We start from the raw sequence: 14466 nt of genomic DNA on the forward strand, positions 1-14466 counted from the left end.
GCTACCCACTCTGCTTTTGCTAAATCTACGAGCTAACTAACTATAACCATGGAGGAACAGACCTTAATCACCACGGAAGGGCCAACCTCCAACCACTCTCATCAGCAAGTTTTTCCAACTGTCCAACCAAAACCACTGCCTTGTCTACTTGTATATTCCCAACAGTCATCTAGAACAGTAGCAGTGGGATGCTCAACTTTACAGCCTTTCAGCCTAACCCAATAAAATAATGTTGTTTTTTACACCGTATATCCAAAGGCATCTCACCACTCGGACAGGCTGCACACAACACTGACGTATACAGAACGGCTGCATAGTGTGTTCTGAATATATTTGTGAACCGCTTTGCCATCTGAAACACAACCCTTTTGTAGTCTGCCATGTGCGATCGAAGCTGCCGCCCTGTAACGAGGAGTCACCAGTTTGTTGTCAGCAACACACAAAAAAAAAAGTACTTCCGTGTTGCGGAATTTAAGAAACTTTCAAAATAAAAGTCCCCCGCGTAATATTATAAAAAGTGTGAATAACTTGTATTTATTCATGATATATGAACAACTATTGTCTAAACATTAACAATGATTCATATTTGTTCATATTTAAGTTGCATTTGCATTACATTTGGAAAAAAATATATATGTCCTAAGGTCAAATAAATGTTCCCAATGCAAATCAACGCAAATGGAATACCTATTTGCCTATAGAGCAACACATATTCTGGGTGCCACAGTAAAAGTATTATAGGAAATACTCAGGGGTGTCTGTAGAATGTATATGTGTTCTGAATAATACGGAGTGTTGCCAATATGTATTACATATACAGTGATTTGCATTGTGATCAATGGAATGGGTGGAGAAAGGCCAGCAACACTCTTGTGTTATTCCGTATGAATCGTTTTTCCTGTAAAGTGCTATATTTGTACCGTATAGTTTCCAGGCACCACATTTTAAGCTGTTTGACCACAGTAAAAGTCCAGCAACATTTCCTATGACCTAGCATTTTGTTTAAACTGATTTGTATTCTAGGGACTCTAGTGAGTAGACTGGACGAGGGACTCTAGTGAGTAGACTGGACGAGGGACTCTAGTGAGTAGACTGGACTAGGGACTCTAGTGAGTAGACTGGACTAGGGACTCTAGTGAGTAGGACTAGGGACTCTAGTGAGTAGACTGGACTAGGGACTCTAGTGAGTAGACTGGACTAGGGACTCTAGTGAGTAGACTGGACTAGGGACTCTAGTGAGTAGACTGGACTAGGGACTCTAGTGAGTAGACTGGACTAGGGACTCTAGTGAGTAGACTGGACTAGGGACTCTAGTGAGTAGACTGGACTAGGGACTCTAGTGAGTAGACTGGACTAGGGACTCTAGTGAGTAGGCTGGACTAGGGACTCTAGTGAGTAGACTGGACTAGGGACTCTAGTGAGTAGACTGGACTAGGGACTCTAGTGAGTAGACTGAACCCTGGTTTTATGGACACACAATCAATAATTTTTCCTGTACAGTGCAATTTGTTTGTGCAATAGAACAAAAATACAGTGACTTTTCTTAAACATTACATTTCAAAATTGCATCCCTTGAACAATAGCACCAGTAAATAAACAAGAATCTTACAATCAGAATAAAATGTTTTTTTATTATTTAAATTTGTATGTATTTGTATATCTTTTTTTTACCAGTAGGCTATTATTGTGTTTTTGACATTAATTTACTTAGACTCCAACCTTTCCTCAATGTGCTAAACCTTATAATATTATCTATCTTATATAATGTAGTAATTGTCTTTCGTTTAGAATTTTCACACATGTAGTTATATTTTTTACATCATTTTAACATCATGCACTATTCAAAGCTGCAAAAAAAATATTAGTTTACACATAGCGTCATACCGCCGACTTTTATTTTGAAGGCAAAATGCTGGGCGTCTATGCAGGTGTTGTGAGATCTGACAATCTGTGTCGAACTGCAAAAAGAAGACTTGGAACACCAGCGTTTTCATGCAGTTGGGATGGTTGTCCAGTAAATGGAATATTATTGATTTCATTATCATAGGCAAAAAAAACGATTCCACTGTCCGTTTTTTTTTTTTTTATAGGAAATGTAAACAAATAATGTCTAGTTTCCATAGTTTCTCTCATGGAATGTCATTCCTTTGCTGCATGATTTGGGGTTTAAGAGAGCATAGGAGGGGAATGTGACGTGTTCCTTCAAAATCAATAAAAAGGACATGTATAAATGAAAAAAAATACACTCTTCTCTACTACTGTCGCCTACATGTTATTTACAAAAGTATGTCCTGGACAAGATCACTTCAGATGGATAGACTTCACAGCTATGCATCTTTATGTGTGTAATCCATTGACATGCAATCAAGAGATCTGTACAGACTTGTATATGTAAATATTCCAGTATATTAGATTATTTGAAATCTAGCCTATGATCATCTCTTTGTCATCTTGGATTAGCCCTGTTCAGTTAAATAGGCGAGCATTTTTTTCCACAGATTTGATTTCACCACTCCACCAATCAATAATCAATAGGCGTTTTATTATGTAACGCTGTCAGACTCATAACCAATCGAATTTCAAAACCCCACCCATGAATACCGTTAATGATGAACATGTCAAAGGACAGTGCGTCAGTGTCTATTGGAAGACCATGGTCCGACTCCGTTTCGGGGAACCATATTTAATTTAATGTGTATCAGTTAGCCTAATGACATAGTTTCTCCGAGGTTAGGCTACCGGAATCGCACCATGAATACTCAAATTCAGTTTCATTCAGTGGATCCCGGACTCGAACTCTCCTCAACGCAGACAGGTAGGGCTACCACCAACTTCACTTTTAAAGACTTTCTTTTTGGAATAATTATAAAGGGGTTATCTTCCGTTCATTGGCACGGGGATAGCCTTGTTTGTCTGACATACATTTTCCTAATAAAGCGAAGCGACTCTCGGTAGAGTCAACACGTTTCCATTTCTCGTGAATTAGATTTCAACCGCTATAATTTCGATGATCATAAATTATTCCGGAGGCACAATGGAGCGCCATGCTATGAATTTGACATTTTACGCACTAGCCTAATAATATACAGTACCAGTCAAAAGTTTGGACACACCTACTCATTCATGGGTTTCTCTTGTTTTCTACATTGTAGAATATTAGTGAAGACATCAACACTATGAAATCCCACAAATGGAATTATGTCGTAACCAAAAAAAGTGTTAAACACATCAAAATATATTTTATATTTGAGATTCTTCTAAATAGCCACCCTTTGCCTTGATGACAGCTTTGCACACTCAGCATTCTCTTAACCAACTTCATGAGGGAGTCACCTGGAATGCATTCCAATTAACAGGTGTGCCTTCTTAAAAGTTAATTTGTGGAATTTCTTTCCTTCTTAATGTGTTTGAGCCAATCAGTTGTGTTGTGACAAGGTAGGGGTGGTGTACAGAAGCTAGCCCTTTTTGGTAAGAGACCAAGTCCATATTATGTCAAGAAAAGTTCAAATAAGCAAAGAGAAACGACAGTCCATCATTACTTTAAGACATGAAGGTCAGTCAATCTGGAAAATTTGTACAGTCGCAAAAACCATCAAGTGCTATGATGAAACTGTCTCTCATGAGGACCGCCACAGGAAAGAAAGACCCAGAGATAACTCTGCTGCAGAGAATAATTTCATTAAAGTTAACTGCACCTCTGAAATTGCAGCCCAAATAAATGTTTCACAGAGTTCAAGAAACAGAAACATCTCAACATCAACTGTTCAGAGGAGACTGCTTGAATCAGGCCTTCATGGTCAAATTGCTGCAAAGAAACCACTACTAAAGGACACCAATAAGAAGACTAGATTGAGCCAAGAAACACGAGCAATGGACATTAGAGCGGTGGAAATCTGTCCTTTGGTCTGATAAATCCAAATGTGAGATTTTTGGTTCCAAACAACATGTCTTTGTGAGACGCATAGAAGGTGTACGGATGATCTCTGCATGTGTAGCGATACGCCATCCCATATGGTTTACGCTTAGTGGGACTATCATTTGTTTTTCAACAGGACAATGACCCAACACACCTCCAGACTGTGTAAGTGTAACAGTTCCGTAACTACAGACGCTGGGAGATGGGATGCAAGTACAGGGTGCTGATTTAATAAATAATAGACATGAAACAAAGCAAGAACAGCATCTGGACAAGAGAAACAAAAACAACATCAATGCAGACATGGGAATGAAACTGAGGAAGTGACGGATATTTGACCAAGAAGGAGGGTGATGGAGTGCTGCATCAGATGACCTGGCCTCCACAGTCACCCAACCTCAACCCAATTGGGATGAGTTGGACCGCAGTGTGAAGGAAAAGCAGCCAACAAGTGCTCAGCATATGTGGGAACTCCTTCAAGACTGTAGAAAAAGCATTACAGGTGAAGCTGGTTGAGAGAATGCCAAGAGTGCAACATTGTCATCAAGGCAAAGAGTGGTTACTTTGATGATTTGTTTAACACTTTTCTGGTTACTACATGATTCCATATGTGTTATTTCATAGTTTTGATGTCTTCACTACTAACCTACAATGTAGAAATATAGTAAAAATAAAGAAAAACCCTGGAATGAGTAGGTGTGTCCAAATGTTTGACTGGTACTGTACATGCATGTCAATCTATTTACAATAATAAAAAAATATATAATTTGCCCCTTATTTGACCATGCAAACAGTAATTGGAAAATTGTGTAGACTACATATTTAACCTGTATTTCTCCCCTTAAATATATTCATATGCACTACATTACACTAGACAAAATGCTGGGTTGTTTGGATGACTGGTGGTTGCAGGTATTGGGTCAGTCAGTTGGGTTGCTTTCTTCAGAAAGAGCATGGTTGGGTTGTTAACGCTAGGTTATTGATGCTGCGTTAATTCTCCCGCCAAATCCAGAAGGTCAAAGTGATGAGGTAAGCTTGTCAATGAGGATTGTTGCAGCTGTTTAGCAAGTCTAGCGTACCGTGCAGCCAGCGCTGAATGGAATTACTTTTTGCTGGACAAATGGGAAAGGCGTTGTGGCTGACCAAACATGGTGAGTAAAAAGCTAGCTAGCTAACATGACTAATGATCCATTCAGGTTAAATAGACCTAGCTATCATAATTACATATTTTCTCAGTCATTGAGTCATTAAAACTCGTTTTTCAACCACTCCACAAATTTCTTGTTAACAAACTATAGTTTTGGCAAGTCGGTTAGGACATCTACTTTGTGCATGACACAAGTCATTTTTCCAACAACTGTTTACAGACAGATTATTTCATTTATAATTCACTGTATCGCAATTCCAGTGGGTCAGAAGTTCACATACACTAAATTGACTGTGGTTTTTTTAACAGCTAGGAAAATTCCAGAAAATTATGTCATGGCTTTAGAAGCTTCTGATAGGTTAATTGACATCATTTGAGTCAATTAGAGGTGTACCTGTGGATGTATTTCAAGGCCTACCTTCAAACTCGGTGCCTCTTTGCTTGACGTCATGGGAAAATCAAAAGGCATCAGCCAAGACCTCAGAAAAAAAAATTGTAGACCTCCACAAGTCTGGTTCATCCTTGGGATCAATTTCCAAACGCCCGAAGGTACCACGTTCATCTGTACAAACAATAGTACGCAAGTATAAACACCATGGGACCACGCAGCCGTCATACCGCTCAGGAAGGAGACGCATTCTGTCTCCAAAAGAAGAACATACTTTGGTGCGAAAAGTGCAAATCAATCCCAGAACAACAGTAAAGGCTCTTGTGAAGATGCTGGAGGAAACGGGTACAAAAGTATCTATATCCACAGTAAAACGAGTCCTATATCGACATAACCTGAAAGGCCGCTCAACAAGGAAGAAGCCACTGCTCCAAAACCGCCATAAAAAAGCCAGACTACCGCTTGCAACTGCACATGGGGACAAAGATCATACTTTTTGGAAAAATGTCCTCTGGTTTGATGATACAAAAATAGAACTGTTTGGCCATAATGACCATCATTATGTTTGGAGGAAGAAGGGGGAGGCTTACAAGCCAAAGAACACCATCCCAACCGTGAAGCACGGGGGTGGCAGCATCATGTTGTGGGTGTGCTTTGCTGCAGGACGGACTGGTGCACTTCTCAAAATAGATGGCATCATGAGGATGGAAATTTATGTCAATATATTGAAGCAACATCTCAAGACATCAGTCAGGAAGTTAAAGCTTGGTCACAAATTTTAGTTTTATTGATTTTTTTTTTTTTTTCATTGTTATCAGTGTTCCCATTCCTCTGTCAAAGATAGTCAACACATTTTTATTTTACCTTTATTTAACTACGCAAGTCAGTTAAGAACAAATTCTTATTTTAAATGACGGCCTAGGAACAGGGGCAGAATGACAGATTTTCACCTTGTCAGCTCAGGGATTTGATCTTTCAACCTTTTGGTTACTAGTCCAATGCTCTAACCACTAGGCTACCTGCTGCAAATTGGTCTTCCAAATGGACAATGACCCCAAGCATACTTCCAAAGTTGTGGCAAAATGGCTTAAGGACAACAAAGTCAAGGTATTGGAGTGGCCATCACAAAGCCCTGACCTCAATCCCATAGAAAATTTGTAGGCAGAACTGAAAAAGCGTGTGTGAGCAAGGAGGCCTACAAACCTGACTCAGTTACACCTGCTCTGAATGGGAATGGGCCAAAATTCACCCAACTTATTGTGGGAAGCTTGTGGAAGGCTACCCAAAACGTTTGACCCAAGTTAAACAATTTAAAGGCAATGCTACCAAATACTACATGTTATTTACAGATTGATTACCAGGAATTTATGAAGTTTACCAGGAATTTATGAGGATTACCAGAAATGTATCAGGATTACCAGGAATTTAGGAGGATTACCAGGAATTTAGGAGGATTACCAGGAATTTAGGAGGATTACCAGGAATTTAGGAGGATTACCAGGAATTTAGGAGGATTACCAGGAATTTATCAGGTTTACCAGGAATTTAGGAGGATTACCAGGAATTTAGGAGGATTACCAGGAATTTAGGAGGATTACCAGGAATTTAGGAAGATTAACATGCATTTTGTGGAGGGTTGTTGGATTGACCTCCGGACTAATCTAATGATGTTTGTTTGTGCATGTGTGCGTCTCAGGTGAAGCATATCTTTGAGGACCCTCCCTGCAAGTGTCCCAATAAGTTCTGTGTGGAGAGACAGGCTCGCGTCGGAGAGAAGATGCTCTTCATCCGGGTGTGTGTGCCACCTCCTCGTCTTCTTTTTAACGCACTTTCTCTGACACAAAAAAAACACCTTGTTTTTGTAACATGATTTTTCTAGTTGCACACGGCTCAGCCACGTAGTTAACAGCAGCTGGACTTTAAATTGGGCTTGGACTGTGCCTGCCAAAATATCTTTGACCGAATGTTTTGGGTTCGGTGGGGTCAAATCTGAAGTGTTGAAATCTGGTGTAAATAATTTTGCACATGGCTGGCTTGTACTGTAAGTGATTTACACTGGGGTTGTGGTGTTTCATATTGCTGTGAATATTATATTGATACGGCAGATATGAATACGGATTGTATGCCCGGCTACAGAAATACTTACTTAGGTCCATTGCTCCTCAGTGTCCTCAGGGACCCATAGACCATTGATGACTACAGATGGCTGTTTAATGACAGCCAATTCTGTCCTCATAGCAAACCCACTCTTTCCTTCTTGTTCTGAGATTTGATGAGTCTGAATTTTATGAGTCTGGATTTTGGCTGACCCACTTTTACCAGGAATTTGTTGTTTATTGACCTTTCACTTTTGGCAGGATTTTTTTTAAATCCAGGTTGGAGTTATATGAGGTTTTTAGTTTAACAACAATAATGTTTCTCATCTCAATGTGAACTGAGTCACACACACACACACACACGCACACACACACAGTCACACACACACACATACACAGTCACACACACACACACACACATACACAGTCACACACACACAGTCACACACACACAGTCACACACACACACAGTCATACACACACACACACACACACACACACACACACACACACACTGCACATTGCAGTGTGTTGATATTTGGACTGCCTGACTGTGTGGATGACAGACGTCCATTGTCTCTGCTGGTAGCAGCTCCTCTGCTGCTGTGAGCCTTCATTTACTGGTGATGCTATTCCAACTATGTCTGTGTCCTGGCCCATAGAGATAGAAAGAGAACTCTTCTTTGTATTATCCATGCTTAAAAAAAAAAAGGTTTATATCCATCTAGACTCCTCTTTCTACCTCTATGGGCCAGCCAGGGTTGATGGGGTTCGGGGGAAAAGAGAGCCCTCAGGATCAACAGGCTTGATAAATAATACATAGGATTGGAATAGCCCTTTTCTAAAACACAAAGATACTTTACGATAATGCATATGCAGTTATTGTTGCCAATGAGCTATCGCCCTAATTTGTATTTATTCTTAATTGTTTCCTCGTTTACATAAAATATAAATGTTTTTATGTCAAAATATCTTACTGTATACTGTAACATTCTATTTATTTATTTTATTTAACTAAGGCAAGTCAGTTAAGAACAAATTCTTATTTACAATAACAGCCTAGGAACTGTCTTGTTCAGGGGCAGAATGACAGATATTTACCTTGTCAGCTCGGGGATTCGATCCAGCAACCTTTCGGTTACTGGCCCAACCCTCTAACCACTAAGCTACCAGCCACCCCTAACTCAAACAGACCTTGCAACAAAAAAATGCCTTGCAAGAATGAAGTCTATTGACAAGTACAGATTGGTGAAGTAGCATTTGGTGCTCTTGGGATCTTGGATTTACAACCAGGATTCACATGTCTTAAAATGCTGTTGAAGGAGGATCGTGACTGTAGGTCAACAAGGGCTGACAATGCGCTCTAGAAGGACCCCTGCTGGTAGCACACAGTATCACCATTTCTGGATGGATAGCTCTTTGAGGATCACAAATGCAGAATAAGAGAAAGGTTGTATGTTAGCCTGGTTTTAACGTACATGGACCAGTGTTCAGGGTCTAAAATAAACCTTTTGCTCCGATAGTGCCCTCTGCTGTCAAGTAGATATCTTTAAGAAAAGATTTTCTACCGTACAGAGAGGGGGAACCCAGACATCTTTTGTACGATAGACGTTTCTTTCAACCGTCCATGAGGGTTGCTGAGCAACCAAGGACAAGTCACAACTAAAGGCGAGTCTTGATTCTTCTTTGTCCAATGACTGTTCAATTCCAATAATGAGCTTGTTGGACTCTAGAGTGTTGGATGAAATGACACGTCTGTTGCTGTGTGCTCTCTACATGGGCTGCCTGTTAAGGTGTGAACCTCCAACTCACTCTGGTTCTCAACTAGCAAAATGGCGGTGGAAAAAGTACTCCAATTATCATACTTGAGTAAAAGTAAAGGTACCTTGATTTGAAAATGACTCAAGTCAAGGTGTCACCCAGTAAAATACTACTTGAGTAAAAGTCTAAAGTATTTGGGTTTTAAATATAAATTAAAGCTATAATGTTACTTATATTAAGTATCAAAAGTAAATGTAATTGCTCAAATATATTTAAAGCTACAATATGTATACCACTGGTCAGGCACCTCCTTGACCAAGGCCCTTCTCCCCCGATTTCTCAGTTTGGCTGGGTGGCCAGCTCTAGGAAGAGTCTTGGTGGTTCCAAACTTCTTCCATTTAAGAATGATGGAGGCCACTGTGTTCTTGGGGACCTTCAATGCTGCAGACATTTTTTGGTACCCTTCCCCAGATCTGTGCTTTCGACACGATCCTGCCTTCAACCTCATGGTTTTTGCTGTGACATACACTGTTAGTTGGGGGACCTTATATAGACAGGTGTGTGCCTTTCCAAATCATGTCAATTGACCACAGGTGGACTCCAATCAAGTTGTATAGACATCTCAAGGATGATCAATGGAAACAGGATGCACCTGAGCTCAATTTCAAGTCTCATAGCAAAGGGTCTGAATACTTATGTAAATAAGGTATTTCAGTTTTTTTAATACATTATTATATTTAGGAATGTAGTGAAGTGAAAGTAAATGTTGTCAAAAATATAAATAGTAAAATACAGATACCCCAAAAAACAACTCTCTCTCTCTCTCTCTCTCTCTCTCTTTCCACTGTCTCTCTTCTCCAATAAAATACTTTGCTAACCGGCCACCAGGACTCCTGTTCACACCCAGGCTCCTCTCTCTCTCTCTCTCTCTCTCTCTCTCTCCTGGGTACAGGCCTAGCTGGGGTCTCCCAGCACAATAGAGACATAATTGAAAAGGCCTCTGTTTCCAAAAGCCCATTATATCCCTAGTCACAATGCCTGAGAGGGCACACATTCATGGAACGAGTGTCCCGCCAATGGCCTGTTGATTGATTCTGTTAAAGAGGCTTATAAATGTTTGATGTTATGCTTGATGTTGAGAGAGAGAGAGAGAGAGAGAGAGAGAGAGAGAGAGAGAGAGAGAGAGAGAGAGAGAGAGAGAGAGAGAGAGAGAGAGAGAGAGAGAGAGAGAGAGAGAGAGAGAGAGAGAGAGAGAGAGAGAGAGAGAGAGAGAGAGAGAGAGAGAGAGAGAGAGAGAGAGAGAGAGAGAGAGAGAGAGAGAGAGAGAGAGAGAGAGAGAGAGAGAGAGAGAGAGAGAGAGAGAGAGAGAGAGAGAGAGAGAGAGAGAGAGAGCGCATACCACAGATATCCTATTAAATGATATATGTAATTCTATGGGACACACAATCTAACTTGCTACTTCCATTCAGGAAGTCACTGTCTGTCAAATGGGGCTTTCTGCAGGCACTCATTCCTGCTTGGATTGATTGTGCTCTAAAGACATTCTACTGTAAATGTGATCTCCTTTTGTTTATCATGTAATTAGTAGGATTGATAATGGCAGGATAGCTATGTAGTTTAATGGAATCACAACGTATTGTGGATATGGCAATGGCGCCCTTTTTATTTCTCTGTCCCGCTATTTATATGTGTGGTGTAGATGTTGCCACGGTAACCAACCCAGGAAACGTACAGGAGTACCATGTTAGACGGTAGCAGGTAGCAGGCAGGAGTAGTGTTTACAGTAGTACCACGTTACAGAAGGTAGCAGGCAGGAGTAGTGTTTACAGTAGTACCACGTTACAGAAGGTAGCAGGCAGGAGTAGTGTTTACAGTAGTACCACGTTACAGAAGGTAGCAGGCAGGAGTAGTGTTTACAGTAGTACCACGTTACAGAAGGTAGCAGGCAGGAGTAGTGTTTACAGTAGTACCACGTTACAGAAGGTAGCAGGCAGGAGTAGTGTTTACAGTAGTACCACGTTACAGAAGGTAGCAGGCAGGAGTAGTGTTTACAGTAGTACCACGTTACAGAAGGTAGCAGGCAGGAGTAGTGTTTACAGTAGTACCACGTTACAGAAGGTAGCAGGCAGGAGTAGTGTTTACAGTAGTACCACGTTACAGACGGTAGCAGGCAGGAGTAGTGTTTACAGTAGTACCACGTTACAGAAGGTAGCAGGCAGGAGTAGTGTTTACAGTAGTACCACGTTAGAGAAGGTAGCAGGCAGGAGTAGTGTTTACAGTAAGTAGTACCACGTTACAGAAGGTAGCAGGCAGGAGTAGTGTTTACAGTAGTACCACGTTACAGAAGGTAGCAGGCAGGAGTAGTGTTTACAGTAGTACCACGTTACAGAAGGTAGCAGGCAGGAGTAGTGTTTACAGTAGTACCACGTTAGAGAAGGTAGCAGGCAGGAGTAGTGTTTACAGTAGTACCACGTTACAGAAGGTAGCAGGCATTAGTAGTGTTTACAGTAGTACCACGTTACAGAAGGTAGCAGGCAGGAGTAGTGTTTACAGTAGTACCACGTTACAGAAGGTAGCAGGCAGGAGTAGTGTTTACAGTAGTACCACGTTACAGAAGGTAGCAGGCAGGAGTAGTGTTTACAGTAGTACCACGTTACAGAAGGTAGCAGGCAGGAGTAGTGTTTACAGTAGTACCACGTTACAGAAGGTAGCAGGTGGCAGACAGGAGAGTTGTTGTAATTTAAAAGGTGTGAAGGAAATTAACAGAATATTGCTATATACAATGCAACCCACATCATTACAATTTCTTGGTTAAACCACAGCACATGAATTTTTAGTTTTGGAGTCATTTATTAGTGAAAAAGGAATCAAACAAAGCCATTGTATTAGCTGTGAATTACTAGAGATGTCCATCTACTACACTAGGCAAATTAAAATCTGGATCTCAAAGACATTTCCATTGTGATTTTCATTCTTCCCCTCTAATCAAGGTCTGATTTAGTCCTGGGACATCGGGTCAGTGCGATTAATTATCAGGTAGAACAGAACACCAGCAGTACTCTGGACCTCCAGGCTGGGATTTGAATAGCCCCTTTGTACTACACCATGAAATAATATCGTTGTCAGCTAAAGATTTTCACCAGAGTTTTTTTTTGAACGTTTGTGAACACTGACTGGACAATATAGTAATCTTCTTCTTCTTGTTCTCCTAGATGCTACACAACAAGCATGTGATGGTGCGTGTGGGAGGAGGCTGGGAGACCTTTGAGAGCTACCTGTTGAAACACGACCCATGTCGGATGCTCCAGATCTCCAGAGTGGAGGGGAAGACCTTTCCCATGTCCCCCAAGTCACCCAACACCAAGGACCTCACCCCAGACAGCTACTTGGTGGTGGCCGCACACTACCGCAGCAAGAAGTAAAGATGGCCGCCTACTACCACAACAAGAAGTAAAGATGGCCGCCTACTACCGCAGCAAGAAGTAAAGATGGCCGCCTACTACCACAACAAGAAGTAAAGATGGCCACCTACTACCGCAGCAAGAAGTCAACTGGCGCTTCAACCAAGGGGATCAGTTTGAGCAAGGCGAGGATGGTGATGGCCTACTACCACAACAAGAAGTAAAGATGGCCGCCTACTACCGCAACAAGAAGTAAAGATGGCTGCCTACTACCACAACAAGAAGTAAAGATGGCCGCCTACTACCACAACAAGAAGTAAAGATGGCCGCCTACTACCGCAACAAGAAGTAAAGATGGCCGCCTACTACCACAACAAGAAGTAAAGATGGCCGCCTACTACCGCAACAAGAAGTAAAGATGGCCGCCTCCTACCACAACAAGAAGTAAAGACATTCATGAGGACCTGAGGAAATGACCTCTTGCCTTTCCCAACTAGCAAAACTGATTGAAATGACAGTGACACAGGGCAAAGCCAGCTGACACTGTCATTCCAACCAGATTCCAACCAGTTGCTTGTACAGTATGTCTTCTAGTTGATGTAAGCCACAGCCGGCCCACCTGAGCTACAGAACAGACAGTGGCCAGCAGGTATATATCTCCTGTCCTAGCGGTCACGGCAAACTAGCGTCACGGTGACGGTTTGATTTGGATTTCTAGCCTTTGAGAATAATCTATGCAATCATTTTGACAATCATTTTTAGTCGGGGATTGAGGCTGGTATATTTGGTTCTAAAAGCATGTTTTCTAATGTTACCTTGTGTGTATTTTGTTTGACTTTTGTCATTCATTCATTTAATAGTGTGAAAGTATAGTATGACTTCTGTAATAATTGATATATTCTGAATAGTGATTGGATACTGGTAAAGCTGAATCTGGACATGTTCCACCAATCATGTTCCTCCTACGGTTCCACCAATCATGTTCCTCCTACGGTTCCACCAATCATGTTCTTCCTACGGTTCCACTAATCATGTTCCTCCTACGGTTCCACCAATCATGTTCCTCCTACGGTTCCACCAATCATGTTCTTCCTACGGTTCTACTAATCATGTTCCTCCTACGGTTCCACCAATCATGGCGTTTCTCCTTTCCTTGTTTTCTAAATATGCAGCTACACCACACAAGGGAAGATAATCATGGCTAAAACAATGTGTTTTTAAATGTATTCATGTAATCACACAATCAGTCACAGTACAGGCTTACTGGTTACCATGCCCAGGGACTTGTCTCTGGCTTGAGCTTTTTGCTTTAAAGACCAAAGGGTTCCACCATTCAATCTAATGGAAGTCAACATTTAAAATATGTTTGAAATAGTGCTACTTTATTATGTTAAAAGTCCTGACTAATATGAACAGCTGTACGTAGGATGTGTTTATTATGGTGCTGATTATGGATTTCTCTGTAATGTCTATTATGAGTGATTCTCTTTTTTTTCACGAGCTAGTTCTGCTCTCCTGTTTTGAAGTTAAAAGCTTTTGATCATTTGTTAAGGAACGCTATTAACATCATTATTGTGAGAAGATTATTTCCGAGGATTAAAGAGACAATCAAATGTAGAATATTTATTTTTGATTCTTGTGAATGGCAATAGGACTGATCCAGATAACATGTATTGTATGGTCTGTCTACGATAACGTAGATTTGTGTCCATTCAACCTCATCCCCTGGCAAATTGCTAGAGAGCTGGCTGGTGGAC

The 14466-nt window shown here is 41.0% G+C and overlaps 1 protein-coding gene across 1 annotated transcript; it reads left to right on the forward strand.

The window, feature by feature from the left end:
* The first annotated feature begins 7152 nt into the window (after positions 1–7152).
* Positions 7153–12880, forward strand: LOC120066793 (growth arrest-specific protein 2-like). The gene is made up of 2 exons (XM_039018265.1): positions 7153–7243; positions 12521–12880. The coding sequence occupies exons 1-2, from the start codon at positions 7229–7231 to the stop codon at positions 12728–12730; spliced, it is 225 nt and encodes a 74-aa protein (XP_038874193.1). The 5' UTR covers positions 7153–7228; the 3' UTR covers positions 12731–12880.
* The last annotated feature ends 1586 nt before the right edge of the window (positions 12881–14466 follow it).

This window comes from Salvelinus namaycush, chromosome 21 (genome assembly GCF_016432855.1).
Source record: "Salvelinus namaycush isolate Seneca chromosome 21, SaNama_1.0, whole genome shotgun sequence".
NCBI lineage: Eukaryota > Metazoa > Chordata > Actinopteri > Salmoniformes > Salmonidae > Salvelinus > Salvelinus namaycush.